At 40.4% G+C, this 17,062-nt stretch overlaps 2 protein-coding genes across 2 annotated transcripts; both read right to left on the minus strand.

The window, feature by feature from the left end:
• Window positions 1-607: 607 nt before the first annotated feature.
• On the minus strand, window positions 608-8,909 carry LOC105922458 (GTPase IMAP family member 8-like). The gene is made up of 3 exons (XM_036143585.1): window positions 8,842-8,909; window positions 6,879-6,931; window positions 608-3,716 (listed from the first exon to the last, which is right to left on the minus strand). Exons 1-3 carry the CDS (start codon window positions 8,907-8,909, stop codon window positions 949-951), a joined length of 2,889 nt encoding a protein of 962 aa, XP_035999478.1. The 3' UTR covers window positions 608-948.
• A 4,943-nt stretch (window positions 8,910-13,852) lies between these two features.
• On the minus strand, window positions 13,853-16,788 carry LOC118564737 (GTPase IMAP family member 8-like). Its single transcript, XM_036143586.1, has 2 exons — window positions 15,597-16,788; window positions 13,853-15,489 (listed from the first exon to the last, which is right to left on the minus strand). The coding sequence occupies exons 1-2, from the start codon at window positions 16,786-16,788 to the stop codon at window positions 13,853-13,855; spliced, it is 2,829 nt and encodes a 942-aa protein (XP_035999479.1).
• Between the last annotated feature and the right edge of the window lie 274 nt (window positions 16,789-17,062).

A 17,062-nucleotide genomic window follows, 5' to 3' on the forward strand; every position in this document is an offset into this window, starting at 1 on the left:
GGGAGCAGCATTACCATTTTATGTTCAATACCAAAGTTTAACTTCGCAGTTGTTACAACTAACTTGTTTCTGTCATATTTGTTGCTGGAAGAACTTTAAACTGAAATGCTTGCTAACTCGATATGCTTCCGTTTATTTGACGTTGACACGCGTTTTTTTGTTGTTGCTTTCTCGCGTGCATATAGTGAATGGCAGGGGAAAACAGGCAAAAACAGATGGATACTTTGAAACGAGAAGCGACTTCACCGACGGCGTCTAAGCAGACCCCCCCCCGCTCCGCTCTGCACAAAACTTGTTACAGCCGACAACTCACCGCCTCGCCTAAGCAAATTCCTGCGGGAAACACCGCCTTCCGCATGTCGGCTTTGTTTTTTTCCGGCCAGCACCTTTTCTTACTCTGAATCCGAGGTTTGGCTGACAGCGAGGTTATTGGCGCATTATCGCCACCTACTGTTCTGATTCAAACCCCTACACCGCAGCAACAGACCTTCACGAAATAAAAGCATGTGAGCAACATGCGTTAACGCGCGTTAAAGAAAATATCGCCGTTAATAGTCTAATGAGTTAACGCGAAATTAACGCGTTAACTTGCCCAGCCCTAACACAAAGTAAAACAAACATAGCTCCAGAGCTCAGGAGCAAAGGAGAAGGTAAAAAAACAGAGAAATCTTAACAGCTTGAATAATATGACCCAAAATATATCTAAATATATCTAAACAACTCTTTGGAAGACAAAATTCAACATTTGAGTATTTCCAGATGCTCCAATCACACACCAAAAGCTATTTAAGGGCTAAAAACTGGATGTTATGTCCCCTGTTGAATATTTAGATGTTGTCAGAATATTCTGTGACTGAGGGACCTTGTTGAAAGCATCTGAATCATTTAGTAGAAACTGGTGGGCTTTAGCTGTAAGGTGTTAATCTCTTTAGAGCTCAGTAATTAGTATCAGAGGATGGCACATGTCTGCTGGTAATTGTTTTTCAGATCATGTATTTCTTGGTCATGCCTTCTCCTTAACTCCTCTATTTCTTCTTTTAGATGTTTTTCTTTGTATTGAGATAGCTCTCCCAACTGTCTATACTCTTTACTGTGACTCATCTCTGACTCTTCCATTTGTCTTTTATGCTTTAGCTTCAGCTCCAGCATTTCTTCCATGTGTTTTTCCACCAGAGAAGTAAAATCCCTGGTGTGCTTCTGTCTGAACTCGTTGAATTCTTCAGCCTGTTTTCTGGCCTCTTCCTCATATTTGGTCTTTATGGCTTCCAGTTTTTTCACATAAGTGTCCTCTAACTCTTTTCTTTCCTTCTCTTCTTGTTCTTTCCTGATACAATCTTCTTCTTTACTCTTTATTCGATCTTTTTCTCTTTCTTGTTCATATTCCTCTTGAAGTTTTGCCAGTTTTTCTTGCTCCTGCTGACGTTTCTGTTCATTTTCTTGATATCTCTTTTCCCACCATTCATTTCTTTCCTTCTCCCAGTTTTCCCGCTCTTTTCGTATTTCTTCTCTGCTTTTTTCCAGCTCTAGGTCAGTACTTTGCTTTTTCTGCTCTTCTGATTTTATTTTCTTCTCAAGATCGCCAAGTTTTTCTTCCAATTCCTGTTGCTTACGTTCCTCTTGTCTTTTCCTCTGGTTGTCCTCTTCTTCTCTGATTTCTTGTTCTTTTCTTCTTTGTTCACGCTCTTTATCTATATTTTCCACCATATCTTTAAGCTGTTTTTCCCTCAGTATCCTCTCTGCTTCCATTTCTGTTCTTTGTTCTTCCATCTTTTTTTCCATCGCTTGTATTTTTTCCTGATGTTTTTCTTCCAGTTCTTTTTTCTGTTTCTGCATCTCTTCTTCCTTCTCTTTCAGGATTCTCTCCACTTCTTTTTTTATTGCTAACTCAGCTTCCTGGAACATGTCATTGGTGTAACACCCTCCACCATTTTCCTCCACCACTAACTCAACCTTCCTCAGCAGCTCTCTAACCTGAGAACGATCATCCTGGAGCGTGTTGTCAAATACGTGGCATCTTCCCCCACGGTCATGGATCAGTTTTTTAACAAAATCATCACAGTCTTCTTCAATGTAACTCTCAAAAGTTTGTTCCTTTAATTCATCTTTTCTGGTGAATGTAACAATGATGAAATTTTGGGAATTCTTGCCAAAGTATTTCTTGATCAGATCCACTGTTTCTTTTTCCTCGTTAGTAAACCGTCCGATCTGCAGTACCAGTAGGATCACGTGAGGTCCAGGAGCCAACATGCTGATGCAATGCACCAGTTCCTGTTCAACTTCACTGTTGGACAGACTCGTGTCAAACAAACCAGGTGTGTCGACAACGACAACACGCCGACCGTCAACTTCACCTTTTGCTTTCTCACAAAACTTGGTAACTGACTTTCCACTGGCTTTAGATTTAAAATGTTTGTCGCCCAAAATGGTGTTTCCTGTTGCACTCTTTCCACTGCCGGTTTTACCAATTAGCACCATTCTGAAACATTTCTTCCTCACATCTTTAAGACCTGTTCCTGTTGCATCATTCTTCTTGACCTTTTGCAGTTCAGATTTAAGTTCATCAATAATTTTTTCCTGTCCTAACAGTTTCTCAATCTGAGCTGAGGTGAACATATCCTTAGTAAAGCATTTTGACACATGTATTATCTGCTCTTCCACCATCTCTATCAGCTTTGAGATCTGCTGCTGGTCCTTGATGTTGAGAACAACATATCTTCCTCCACAGCTCTGAATGATCTTCTGGATGTCTCCGTCTCCGCTTATAAAGTTAACAACAGCTGGATGTTTAGGATCTGACTCGACAGTGAACAGAACCATGATGAAGTCATTGACCACAGAGCTTAACGTGTCCTGGATGGTCTGTAACTCTCCTTTGTCTTCATCAGTGAGGGGACCCACAGGTTGGACGACGATGAAGGCGTGGACCCCCTCAGGATCACAGAGGGAGACGCACCTGAATGATTCCTCCATCACTTCCTGCTGAGTTCTTCCATGCAAGGCAGGCAGCTCCACCACAGAAACCCAACGTCCGCTGACCTCTCCCTGGTTTTTAATACTAACTGATGAGTTGGATCTTAGCTCAGTCTGACCTAAGATGGCCTTGACTGCTGAGGTCTTCCCTGCTCCTCTCCTCCCACACAGAACCAGGTTTAGTGAAGGTTTGATCTGTTCCTGTTGGGGTCTGCTGGTCTCTTCTTTCAAGGAAAGATATGCGCCTTTGTTTTCATGCACTATGTTCTCGATCTGCTCCATCAACTGTGTGAAATCTTCTCTAAACATATTGTAGTGTCTTCCATTGCAATCTCTCAAAAGTTCATTAACAGAACGTCTCATTTCATTATCATGTGTTATGATGACCATTGCATGCTTGAAGGCATCTTGATGAAACAAAGTCAAGACAAAATTCAGCATTTTTCTGTCCTTCTCATTGAAATCTGAAGGCTTCACTAACAGCAGCAGAACATTTGGTCCAGGAAGGCAAAGGTTCAAACAACTGTTCATTTCTTCTAATAAAGCTTCCACTGACAGACTGCAGATGTCAGGCAATTTTACAACCTTCACTGGTTTTCCTCTCCATTCTCCACAATCCAACTCACTTTTCTTGGAAAAGTAAAGTTTAAAAAAGTTTTCTTTCAGCTTTTTCTGCATGATGAGGTTGCAGAGGTAGTTCTTCTTGTCCTCACTTTTTCCAAAGATCACAATCCGGAGTCCATCTGCTAGAAAATAAATAAATAATGAATTTATAATCTCCAATAATCATACTATAAATTTTAAACATTCAACTTTGTGTTCTCCTCAAATTTTCTAGTCTCTAAACACCTTTTAATATAGAATTTCCAAAAGCCTTATAGGTCATCATAGAGTAATTAATGTTTTCCTCTATATTTTTAATGTCTTTTAAATAAACTCCTAAAAAATTTAAAAATTTAATCGGAGTAAAATACCAACTCAGGTAAAAATATGTAACATTGATCTGCTCAGTCCAATAGTAGTGGGGGTTGTTTAAAGGTATACTATGTAACCGAGGTTTATTTTCCAGCGAGGCTCCCCCCAGAGGGCGAAAGTAAAAGTGCACTGTTATAAAGATGCTCAGCTGTTCTTGTTTCTCCATCAAGCCAGGCGCGGTTGTTTTGAGCTTAGCAGACAGGCGAACGCAACGAAAAGTGGAAAAAACGGCAGTACAAACAATGACTAACACAGTGAAGGTATGAACATCAGGCTTCCCGCAGCGCCAAGCCGCCTCGCCAAGCCGCCGCCTCGGCAGTTTTATTATTATTATTATTGTTATTATTATATTTTTTTTTATGTTGGCGAGACGCTACCGCAGCCGCCTCGCCAAGCCGCCGCCGCCGCCTCGCCAGTTTTATTATTATTATTATTGTTATTATTATTTTTTTTTTTTATGTTGGCGAGACGCTACCGCCACTGCCTCGCCAAGCCGTGGCAGCCGCCTCGCCAAGCCGCAGCAGCGGCCGCCGCGGTAGCGTCTCACCAACATGAAAAAAAAAAACAAATAATAATAATATAAAAATAATAATAATAAAACTCGATGCTTGCATGTTTATTTGACGTTAACACGCGGTTCTTTGTTGTTGCTTTCGTGCGTGCATATAGTGAATGGCAGGGCAAAAACACATGGAGTTCTCGCCGTAAAGCGAGACTTCTGTGAGTGCGGGCCGAGAGCACTTGCAATTGCAAGTGCGGTATTTCCCCCACAGACCCCCAGGGCGGCCGAGAAAACCTTTGTTCGACCTGAAATGACTCATTTAATCATCCAAAACGGTATGGAACACATTAATTAACTGAAAAATGTTGCATAGTATGCCTTTAAGATTAACTAAATCCCAAATCCACTTCTTTTGCAGATAAATTGAATAAATATGGTTGTACGGGAGCTATCTTTATGTTACTGTGCAAATTGACATTTTTTGTGTAAACTTGTTTAATTTTGCAATATTTGGCTAAATAACATATTAGTGCTGACCTCTATGGGTTGAAATGTGGTTATTGCAGTTATGGTAAGGGGCCAGTATGAACTTTTCCAGTCATACTGGCCACTCAAAGTGCTTTAGAGCCACATTCACCCAATCACACAGATTCATACACCGATACGCAGATCGGTTGGGTGCCATCGATGTGACAGAGGGAAGCTCGTATTGAACCCATTACTCTTCTCTAACCATTGTGCTACAGTCACCCTCTATTAGTCAAATAGGGTGACAGTTGAGTTAGGCTTATCTTGGAATTTTGAACTGAGAAGTTGGAGTAACGTAATCCCTGACGCTTGTGGATGCTTGTATTTGGCCATAGTTTGCAACTTTTACCGCCAAAACAATGACAAAAATTTCTCCCACTATCTGCATTTATATGGATGACACCTTGATAAAGGCGGTCTCTGTACTGTGGTGAGGAAACCTGACTGGAAAACGTCAAAGCGGCCGGTCATTGTTAAGAAGTTGTTTAATTGTTGAAACTCACCTTTTTCAATAATACCGATAAAAGGAGGTTTTTGAGATGGGCCTGTAGTTCTGGAGTAGCAGTTAGTCCAAAATGTTCTTTTTCAACAGTGCTTTCATAATTGCTGTTTTTAGAGACTATGGGAAAACTCCTGACAGAAGGGACGTGTTTATTATCTGAGTCAAATCAGACGCTATGACAGGCAAAACTTTCTTAAAGGAAACTGTGGGTAAAACATCAAGGCAGCAGGAGGAACTTAGCTGCGGAATGATCTCCTCTCTTTATTTGGCTGAATTGGGACATTTTGTCAAGATAAGTCGTAGTTGGAGACAACTTTGGTTCTGAACTTGACATGGATGTACAGACTGATCCTCTTTTTTCTCAATAAAACATTGTTGCAGGCTCTGGTGGAGTAGAGTTCAGATCACAAATGCAGGAGTGTAAACAGCCTGAATATACCTGTCAGGGTGCTACGGTGACGTATGGTTGGCACAGCTCGGCCTTTATCTCTCCTTCTCCCGCAGGTGACTACTGATGAGCGGGGAGATGCTAAACGCAGGTGCTTGGCGTTTCATGGCTGCGGGGACGGCTTATAGGTAAATGGCTGTCAGCACTTCGGCGCCTGAGTGTTAGCCTTAACCGGTAGGTTAAGTCTGAGCAGAATTAAAATTGGCTCATATTCCTGATGAACTGACTGCACAGATGAAATTTGGTGGAATTTCTCTAATAAAATAATCTGAAAACAACTTTTGGTGATAAAAAAGCTACAACACTGATAGGTAAACTCCTTATCTTACACCACCCTTGACAGTTGTTCTTACTGCAGAAAGAGAAGCACTGGGTCGGTTGAGGGACCAAAGCCCCAGGAAAGTAAAGCGTCTAATGTAAAATTAGTCGGGTGAATGTGTATAGAAATGCTACCCGTGATTTGAAAAGCCCCAGACTTTAAGCAGAAATGGAACATTTAACTGAATGCCACTGCTCTGCGTTTGAACTAAATTCTGTCAGAGTAATTCTTTCTGGATCCTTCAATTAGTTTATGTTAGTGAGTTCTGAAGGCCAATTATCAGAATAGAAAAAAGTAAAATTAGCAAATAAACCTATGTGGTAATAGCTTAAAGCTAAAGAAAAAGCTTATAGGAGATAAAATAACCATTTTGTTTTATACTTTGCTGTAAGTCAGGTTGTGCAAAAGACAAAAAAGGCAAATAACACATTCTTCTTCTTTTTTTTCTTCCCAATAGGCAGCTCCACCAGAGAAACCCATCCTCCGAATGTGTTATTTCTTCCAAATAACACATTCTAACAGAATAAATTCCTTGCTATGATCTATTGTTTGGTGTTTGGGGACAGGATTTAAAACATTTTGTAAAAATGCAACTTCATAATAAACTCTCAAATTACTAATCTTCATAACTTACCATTCTCTTTTGTGGGATGGAAATCAAGAGTTTTCCTCTGGTTTAACGTATTCCTCAGTTAGTCTTTGCGATGCGTCCTTGAAAACATCACAGCTCACATATCCGTTGTTCTCTTTTACAATCTGACTTAAACGTGTCAGCAGCTCACGATGTTCCAGGTTCTTCAGCCTTAAGTGTCTGTTCTGACATTTAACGATCATCTCTTTTAAGAGTAGGTCCGATGAATCATCAGCTTCACTCCTCTCTCTGGGTGTGGAAATCAGAACCATGGAATGATCAAACGATTGATCACTGAGACGTGTCAGGAAGACACAGAGTCTCTCTTTTTGTTCCTCAGTGAAGTTCTCAGGCTGAAGAACCAGCAGGAACACATGAGGTCCTGGATCAGAGAGTGTGATGCAGGTTTCCAAAAATTCACTGACTTTGTCTTCAGACAGGTTGGTTTGCAGGAGGTCTGGGGTGTTGATGATGGTTACTGTTCTCTGATTGAACTGTGTAATGTATATCTCACACTGTCCAGGTGCTTTTTCAGTGGTGATTTCTTCCTTTTTCAGTATGAAGTTCCCAACTGATCTCCTCTCTGACCAGCTGTTCCCCAGCAGAACAACCCGGAGCTCAGAGACTGTCAAAACACAGAAAGAATGGATGAATAGATGCGGAATGGAATCAGTTTCATTAGCCATGTTTGTGAGCACAGAGGTAATTTAACTCTCTAAGCTTTAGTGTTTCTGTTGCTGCAGTTTTAGTAATTGGTCAGATTAGGGCCATAAATGAATAAAACCAAACATGGATAAACAAAAGTTAAATATAAAACAGGGCTCTAAACTACCTTTTTGCTATGGATGCAAGATTTAGGAAAAATGCTCAATGCTACCATTTCTTAGACCACAGCAACAATTCCTGAAGGTACATGGTTCTTTATTGTTAAAAGCAAATGGTGTGACTGATTACTTCCTTATATGGGCATAACCTAAACGTAGGGGACAATCCAGCCCTTGTTCAGATAAACATGGCAATTAAGTGTTAATTTTCTGTTAGGAAAAAAAGTAGACAAGATAACACTTAATTTAAAGCGCCCGTGACACGCCTTACCCACAAATACGTAAAAGGAAAACATTAATATTGATAGACACTGGCCAGTAATTTACAATATATGGATCAAAGAATGAGAAAAACAATAACGTCACAAAATATATATGTATATATGTATATGTTTTGCTCAATTTTGGAAGTCCAGTCTTGACAAGAAATGATATATATATATATATATATATATATATATATATATATATATATATATATATATATATATATATATATATATAGAGAGAGAGAGAGAGAGAGAGAGAGAGAGAGAGAGAGAGAGAGAGAGAGAGAGAGAGAGATATCTATATCTATATATATATATATATATATATACAGGGTGCGATTTGCTGGGGGGGATTTTCCCCCCCTCTGGTTGTGATGTCCCCCCCTCTGGTCATTCATGTTTTATCCCTGGGGGGGATACATTCCTCCCCCTTCTGATCTGAATGAGTAATATCATCAGGGGTTAAAGTTCTCCGTCGCTGCAACAGATTTCCGTCATTTGGAAAATGAGCGCAAAATGTTCCGTGTAGACTTTTTATTCAAGATTTTAAACAGAAGCTCCGCTCAACCAATGACATCTGGCAGAGCCAGGACATTAGCCAATCAGAAAGAGAGTAGGGCGGGTCTTTGCAAGGCGGAGGTCTCCCATCTGAGTTTTATCGGTGTTTAATCATTTTAACTTTTGGAAGAACATCTCAAACTGACCACAGATGCTATGAATGAAAGTAGCGATGGTCAAAGGTTTTCTTTGGATTTATGTGAACCAGCAGGTCAGAAATAACAGCTGACAACAACTTCCCTGGGTAAGCTTTTCTGTTGCTGCTCCTGCAGCTAATCAATTAATTATTTCCACCTGTGGCCGTACAGGTGTTACGGCATGCTGTATCTGATTGGAAAACGAGGCTTGACGTCACACAGGGTCGTGGAGGAGCTGGTGACCATCTCCAGCAGTCAATGAGCGAGAGGTGGGGACACAGAGTCCATCCTGGACATGTCACTGGGCTAAAATATAACCGTTTTTATAAACTTAATGCCTTTTTATAAACTCATGAGTTGTGATAATTAATTGTTGAGCAATAACGGGCAAAGCAGAGACTGATTATTGTAATGTGCGATCCGTGTCATGTTGGTTTTGTGTCCCTCTTTGTCCATGGCTGTTGTTGGCCTTGTATGATCATAGGATTGATTTATATTGAATGTGACAGTAGAGTTAATGTACAGGTGTGAAGAAGATGATGTAATGATGCAAGCTGCTGTCTTTTGAATTAGCTGCAGTTTATGGAGGGTTTTGAAATTGTAAAGGGGAAAGGTGAGTGGACTGTGGACCAGTTTGGCAAAAGTGTGAAAGGAAGAACTTGATGCTGTAAATATGAAAGTTAACCAGGTGATGTTATGGATGTGAAAAGTGAAGAACATTATGGAGAGGGCTGTCCAGGATGAGTCCAAGGCTCTGAAGCTGAAAGGTGGGAGAAATACATGAATTGTCAATGGAACTACCAGATTTGGTTAAAGTGGACTTGTTACAATAAGCAAATGAGGTTACTAAGGTGGCATGATGTCCACGGCCCCAGGAATATATGGGCTGACTAGAAAATGTTTTCAGTCAAATTGATTATTTTTGCTTTAACCCCTGAATATTATGGATTTATATTAATACATGTCTTGTGTCCTTCACATTTGTAAATAAATTTTGTTGTTTGTTTTTAAAGAGTATTATTACATTTTCTGCTCAAAGCGGTTAAAGTAAATTAATACCTACTCCTGAGTCCCGACAGTAAATGGCGCAAGTTTTAAAACAATAGTGTAACCTACTGGACCTAGTTAGCTACCTGAAAGAGCAGCTGCTAGCTAACGTTTGAAATGATCCCCCCCTCTGTTTTTTTTTTTGCAAAAAAAACCAGAGGGGGGGATCAAAGGTGTCTGCTAAGCTCAAAACAACCGCGCCTGGCTTGACGGAGAAACCAGAACAGCTGAGCATCTTTATGACAGTGCAGTTTTACTTTCGCCCTCTGGGGGGAGCCACGCTGGAAAATCAACCCCGGTTGCATAGTGTACCTTTAAGCTTAGCAGACAGGCGAACGCAACGAAAAGTCGAAAAAACGGCAATACAAACAATGACAAACACAGTGAAAGTATGAACATCTGGGTTTCCCGCAGCGCTATCTTGGCGAGGTGGCCGCCTCTCCAAACTCACGCTACCGCCTTGCCAACATTCAAAAAAAAAAAAGAAAAAGAAAAAAAAAGAATAATAAAAATAAAAAAATAAAAAATTGATAAGCTTGCATGTTTATTTGATGTTAACACACGGTTCTTTGTTGTTGCTTTCGTGCATGCATATAGTGAATGGCAGGGCAAAAACACATGGAGTTCTCGCTGTAAAGCAAGACTGACTCTCGCGGTCTTGACCGAGCCTGTGGGTGCGGGCCAAGGGCTCTTGCAATTGCAAGTACGGTATTTCCCCCACAGACCACCAGGGTGGCCGAGAAAACCTTTGTTCGACCTGAAATGACTCATTTAATCATCCAAAACGGTATGGAACGCATTAATTAACTGAAAAATGTTGTATAGTATGCCTTTAAATGGGGAATATTGTTGCATTGTTGCTGCATGTATCATACCAAAGTTAATTTGCCATATGTGTGGTCTGTTATACTTTGGGTTGGTGCTGGTGGCACCCTTCCAGAACGGGGTTTCCTCCTCTTCGGCTTAGGCCGATGAAGGAATATTGTTGGCACAGCATCTGGCCTCGACTTCAACTTGCCTCCGGTTTTTGTGGCAGTGAATTGGTCATCTTCAAAGTGTACCTGAAGGGAGGCTTGTAAGATCAGTTTCCATTGCACTTCAGATATCAGCAAAGTCATAATTCTCTACATTTAGAAATATGATGCCCTTTAAAATGCTTGCAAGTGATGTCACCTCTGAACATTACTTACATGACATAGTTTTCGGCTGTTGCTGGTCCCGATCATTTGCAGGTTTTTGCGGCTGACCATTGTCATCCATCTTTTCAATCGATCTTTGTCCTTGGGGAAGCCATACATGTGGTAACCCTTCTCGGGCCGATTGGTGCATCCAAATGCTGCACATCCAACCATGGTGTGACCACTGATCTACAAAATGTTAGTTGTAACCAATGAACCATGACACCATTGAACATCACAGAGAGCGGGTGACAACTTTTCCTTAACCACCTATGCCCTCTGACTTTTGAGAATAGGTAAGAGGTCAGAGTTCATAACCAAGCAAGGATCCTCCCTTTCTCTCTCTCCTCAACCACTTTTGAATTTGCTCAGGGCTATTATAAGTGTGGTAAAGTATAGTATATTTGTGACGTTATGGTTTGTGACGTTATGGTTAATGGTTTGCCCTATATATAGTGTTACCTGCTGTGTCCATTGTTGAATATATTGTTGCCCTATTTCGCTTCATCTGCTTTTTAGTGTCCAGGACACAGATGAAGAGGATGTTAGTATGCGTTGTCGAGAGGAACTGCCCTACAGTGACTGGCCATAGTGCATGGTGGAACTCCACAGGTGTGAATCTGATGTATGCAAGAGAAAGTATTTTTCTAGGCAGTCCTGAATGAACTGGCTTCAATGAACATATTTGTGCCCCTGTCTCAACAGATCTTGCTGGACCACCAGTATCGTTGTTGTGGCCATCACAGGTTTCAATGGAGCCCCCCCCACCAAAAAAAATTGTTAGGATACCTGTTCTTAACACCTGTTTACACATTTGTTGTTCTTGTTCACACATACTGTACGTATGTTTGTTGATATTATTCATGCTTGTTCCCATTTTTTTTGTTCCACACTGTTCATTTTTATCTTATGCCAGGTAGCTTTATTATTATTGTTGTCCTTCCTTTCAGCCCTGATGCACTCTGAAGCCTGATGTATGTGGAGGATTTTTTTTTAAATGTATTAATCACTTATAATATTCCTCCCTGTTCCTTCACTTTGTTCTTGTTTTTCCAGTTATATATATATACACACACACACACACACACACACACACACACACACACACACACACACACACACACACACACACACACACACACACACACACACACAAACACACACACACATCTTGTTGTCTCACTCAGTATTTTTTATTAAACAATATTTGATTCATTCATCCAAGCTTAATGAGTTGTTATTATTTAATATATTTGATTCTTTGTGCATGGCTTAGTATTAAAATTGTAATTTTTGTATGGCGAACTCCTGCCTCATCAGAAAAAGTGGGTGTAAATGCTGAATGGACTGTTCTTTCTCAAAAAAGCAAAAAGCAACAACGGAGTCCAATGGGAGTGTTGCCTGTCACTGTTCTCCATTACTCTCTCTGCAGCTAACCTTACTCTTACTCTGTGCATTAACCCAGAGACGTAGAGAAAAATCTTAATAGCTCTGCACTTACCTATAGACCCAAACATATAAGCATAATGCTTTTGATAATATGTGAATGGCTTAATCTTAAAATTATATTCTTAGTCTTAACATAATCATGTTTCACGTTGTGGTCTGGGGGTGACCACTTATCAGAAGTGAGCTAGCTGCTAGGCGAATGCTGAATGGACCACGGCAGACCTAACGCTACCACGAAGGTAAGCTAATGGCTGAATCGGAATTTATAAGCAAAATCACGGTAAATCAATAATACAGCCAAGTCGCGATAAAATGAAAATCATGAGACATCTGTCATCACATGAATGATATGGAAAAGAAAACTTAAGTTAGAGCCGTTCTAGCCTGTTCTCCTGTCCATACGAACATGAACATAAGCTTTTCCCCCCAAAAATGTAAAACGTATCTAAGTAATATACAGCTTTTCGTTGTCACCCTGCTTCTCAAAATGGAAAAATGACATTAACAAATATGTAATCATGCAATAACAGCTGAAAAAGTAGTAGGGTGTATGTTTATATATATATTTACCGTTAAATAAAGCAATCGCTGCTGTCTGTCCCATAGAAGAACATGAAAGCCAGGGTATGTTTTGGAACTATAGCGGTCTACATGAACCACGTGACTGTCCTGGCGGTGACATCAAAGAGTGTTGCAACTCTTTCTCTCTATGGCTCTGGCTAGCTACTTGTCTTCAGTCGTTGATTTGATTGGTTGAATTGTTTGATTGACACATCAAAGATAGTACTAATAGAACGATGGCCACTCCGAGGTTAAAACAGAAAAAAAAAGTACAGCTTCCGCCCAATGCCCGCCCACTCTAAAAAAAAGAATTTTGGTCTCCAAAAGGGGGTGCGCGTGCCCCCCACGCCCCCGCAAGTATCCGCCACTGCAGTAACCCTCCGGTCGCTATTTCTTAATTTTCTATTATAACAAAATCAGGTTTTGGCACTTCAAAGTTTAAGGAAAACATTGCACAGTTACATTATTGTACAATGTTCTACTGCCTGAGACAGCTTCAGGTGATGCACAGCAGCGTCACACTTTCTCTAAGAATGGACTTCTTGATGGTTCTGTAAGTGAGACTTCTGCCAGAGGCTTCTCCGTGTGACAGGTTCAGCAGGGATAGGCCCCCAGGACTGAGGGTCCACACCACGTAGCAGTACATCTAACACCACACTCACTGTGGTGGGAGGAACATACTCGCTAATAGACCTTTATATTCATATAAAGGTCTATTAGTTTCTTTTTCCTGCTCTTGCTGCTGGTGGACTGTAATAGCTGCTTTACAGGTTTTCATTTATAGAACATTTCAAGAACACAAAAAAAACATATACATAAAGTTCTTGCCCCCAACACTGATCAGACATTCCTGAGAAGAAAATTTGTCTAATGTTCATAACACAGATAGGTAGGTGTTTTCAAAAATGTATAAAACAAATTTTCAGCTTGCAGAGGCATGACAAATAATTCTCCTCATAAAATTGGACAAGAGGATTTTGTCCCTGTTTCCTCAAGAAGTTTCTCCACCAGTTCACTTATTTCAGTTTCATGATTTTTCTGCATTTTTTCCTTTTCCATCTCTGTTTTGGTCTGCTTTAATTCTTTCTCATGTTTTATCAGTAAATCTTTAACTGCTGTTATATTTCCTCTCTTCTTGGAGACACAGTTCACTAAATTACTAATTTCAAGCTGATGTTTTTTCCTCTTTTCTGCTTCCTTGTGTGCTGCCAGTGCCTTCAACAGGTCATACTTCTCATCCTTGTCCTTCATTTGCTTCTCAAGCGCCTCCTTTTGTGCTTCAAACTCCTTTTTATACTTCTCCTGGAATTCGTTTGACTTCACAGCTTCCTCTCTCGCTCTGTCTTTGTATTCCTTTTGAAGTCGTTCCAGCTTTTCCTCTAAAATCTTTCGTTCTTTTTCTTCTTGTTCTCTTCTGATTTGTTCTTCTTTCTTTCTTTCCTCTTCATATCTTTCACGTTCCTTCTTGTACTGCTCCTCAAGTTCTCTCAGTTTTCTTTGCTCTTCCTCTTTTCTCTTCTCTTCCTCCTCTTTTTGTTTCTCCCACCATTCTTTGCGTTCTTTTTCCCAAGCCTCTTTATCTTTCTCCTTCTCTTCTCTGATCCTTTCCAGCTCTCTGTTGACACTGTTCTTTTCCTCTTTCGCAGACTGAATTTGTTTGTCCAGATCTTCAAGCTGCTGTATCAAACTCTGTCGATGAGTTTTGTCATCGGTTTCTCTTTTCCTCTTTTCTTTTTCTCTCTCTTCCTGCTCCCTCTCTCTCTGTTTATTCTCTTTATCAATATTCTCTTTCATTTCCTTCAGTTTCCGGTCTGCTTCCTGTTTTAGTTTTTCTTTTTCTTCTTCCATTTTCCTTTTAATTTCTTGCATATCTTCCTCATACTTTCTCTTAAGTTCCTCCCTCTCTCTCTTCATCTCTTCTTCTTTCTCCTTGAGAATCTTCTCTGTTTTTTTCTGGATGGCAGCTTCAGCCTCCTGCAGCATCTCATTGGTGTAGAAGCAGCCGTTATTTTCCTTCACCATCCTGTCAATCTTTCTAATCAGGTCACTGACTTGTGTTCGGTTCTGTTTGCCATAGTTTTTAAACACATGGTATCTCCCTCCACAGTCAGAAATGAGCTTCTCTAACAAATCATCTTCTCTTAGGTATTCCTCAATTGTCTTCTCATCATTTTCCAATTTATCCCCATTTGTAAAAAGAATGATGGTGAACTTTTCTGAACCTTTCCCAAAGCCTTCCTTTATTAATCTCAAAGTCTCTTTCTCCTCTGGAGTGAATCTCCCGATCTGTAACACCAGCAGGAAGACATGTGGACCTGGAGCCAGGAGACTCATACATTTCAAAGTTTCATCATTAACTTCTTCATGGCTCAAACTGTCATCAAATAAACCAGGAGTGTCGACGACAGCAACAGGACGACCGTCCACCACACACTCTTCTTTCTGACAACGTTTTGTGACTGATTTGGGGCTGGACTCGGCTTTAAAGGCTTTACGTCCCAGAATTGTGTTTCCAGAAGAACTCTTTCCACAACCGGTCTTTCCAATTAGAACAATCCTCAGACTCGCAGAGCTCTGATCTGGTTCAGTACCTGTAATGAAAGAAAATTCAGAAAGATAAAAGGCTGACAATTGCCACAGCATTGCACCAGAAGTCCCGTCTTAAATATGTTATAAAATATTTTATAAAAGAGCTTACAAAGATCAGACTGTGTCTTTTTGAGTTTCTTCATTTCAGCCTTTAGTCTGGTGATGTGTTCATCTTGTTGTATGGTCGTCTCCATTAGGGCCTTTGTAAATGTCTCTGAAGTGTAAAAACATGGTAAATTCTTCAGAATGATTGTTTTTTCCACCTGCGTTAGCAGTTCTGGACTCTGCTGCTTGTCCTCAATGTTGAAGATAAAATATCTTCCTCCACAGCTGTGAATTAGGTCCTGGATGTCTCTGTTTTTCCTTATATAGTTAACAAAAGCTGAAGCTTTAGGATCTGACTCCACAGTGAGCAGAACCATGGTGAAGTCATTGACCACAGAGCTGAATGTGTCCTGGATGGTCTGTAACTCTCCTTTGTCTTCATCAGTGAGGGGACCTACAGGTAGGACCAGGATGAAGGCATGGACCCCCTCAGGATCACAGAGGGAGACGCACCTGAATGATTCATCCATCACTTCCTGCTGAGTTCTTCCATGCAAGGCAGGCAGCTCCACCAGAGAAACCCGACGTCCGCTGACCTCTCCCTGGTTTTTAAAGCTCTCTGATGAGTTGGGTCTTAGGTATGTCTGACCTAAGATGGCCTTGACTGCTGAGGTCTTCCCTGCTCCTCTCCTCCCACACAGAACCAGGTTTAGTGGAGGTTTGATCTGTTCCTGCTGGGGTCTGCTGGTCTCTTCTTTCAAGGAAAGATATGCTCCTTTGTTTTCATGCACTATGTTCTCGATCTCCTCCATCAACTGTGTGAAATCTTCTCTAAACATATTGTAGTGTCTTCCATTGCAATCCCTCAAAAGTTCATTAGCAGAAGGTATCATTTCATTATCATGTGTTATGACGACCATGGCATGCTTGAAGGCATCTTGATGAAACAAAGTCAAGACAAACTTCAGTGTTTTTCTGTTCTTCTCATTGAAATCTGAAGGCTTCACTAACAGCAGCAGAACATGTGGTCCAGGACGGCAAAGGTTCAAACAACTGTTCATTTCTTCTAATAAAGCTTCCACTGAAAGATTGAAGATATCAGGACATTTTACAACCGTCACTGGTTTTCCTCTCCATTCTCCACAAGCATACTCACTTTCCTTTAAAGGGTTAAATTTGTAAAACTTAGTTTGCTGTTTCTGCATGATGAGTTTGCAAAGGGACTTCTTCTTGTCCTCACTTTTTCCAAAGATCATAATCCGGGGTCCATCCGCTGAAAAATAAATAAGTAATGAATTTATAAACTCCAATAATCGTACTATAAAGTTTAAACATTTAACTCTGTGTTCTCCTGAAATGTTCTAGTCTCTAAACACCTTTTAATATAGAATTACAAAAAACCTAACAGGTCATCATAGAGTAGTTAATGTTTCCTCTATATTTTTAATGTATTTTAAATAAACTCCTAAAAATGTAACACAATTTAAGTAAAATACCAACTCAGGTAAAAATATGTAACATTGATCTGTT

This window comes from Fundulus heteroclitus, chromosome 12 (genome assembly GCF_011125445.2).
Source record: "Fundulus heteroclitus isolate FHET01 chromosome 12, MU-UCD_Fhet_4.1, whole genome shotgun sequence".
NCBI lineage: Eukaryota > Metazoa > Chordata > Actinopteri > Cyprinodontiformes > Fundulidae > Fundulus > Fundulus heteroclitus.

Coding starts and splice junctions, on each gene's coding strand:
- LOC105922458 (XM_036143585.1), bottom strand. CDS start 8,909: ATGGTCACCAGCTCCTCCACGACCCTGTGTGACGTCAAGCCTCGTTTT. Junction 6,932..8,841: donor CCAATCAGATACAGCATGCC/GTAACACCTGTA, acceptor AGACTAACTGAG/GAATACGTTAAACCAGAGGA. Junction 3,717..6,878: donor CCATCCCACAAAAGAGAATG/GTAAGTTATGAA, acceptor TTTATTTTCTAG/CAGATGGACTCCGGATTGTG.
- LOC118564737 (XM_036143586.1), bottom strand. CDS start 16,788: ATGATCTTTGGAAAAAGTGAGGACAAGAAGAAGTCCCTTTGCAAACTC. Junction 15,490..15,596: donor AAAGACACAGTCTGATCTTT/GTAAGCTCTTTT, acceptor CTTTCATTACAG/GTACTGAACCAGATCAGAGC.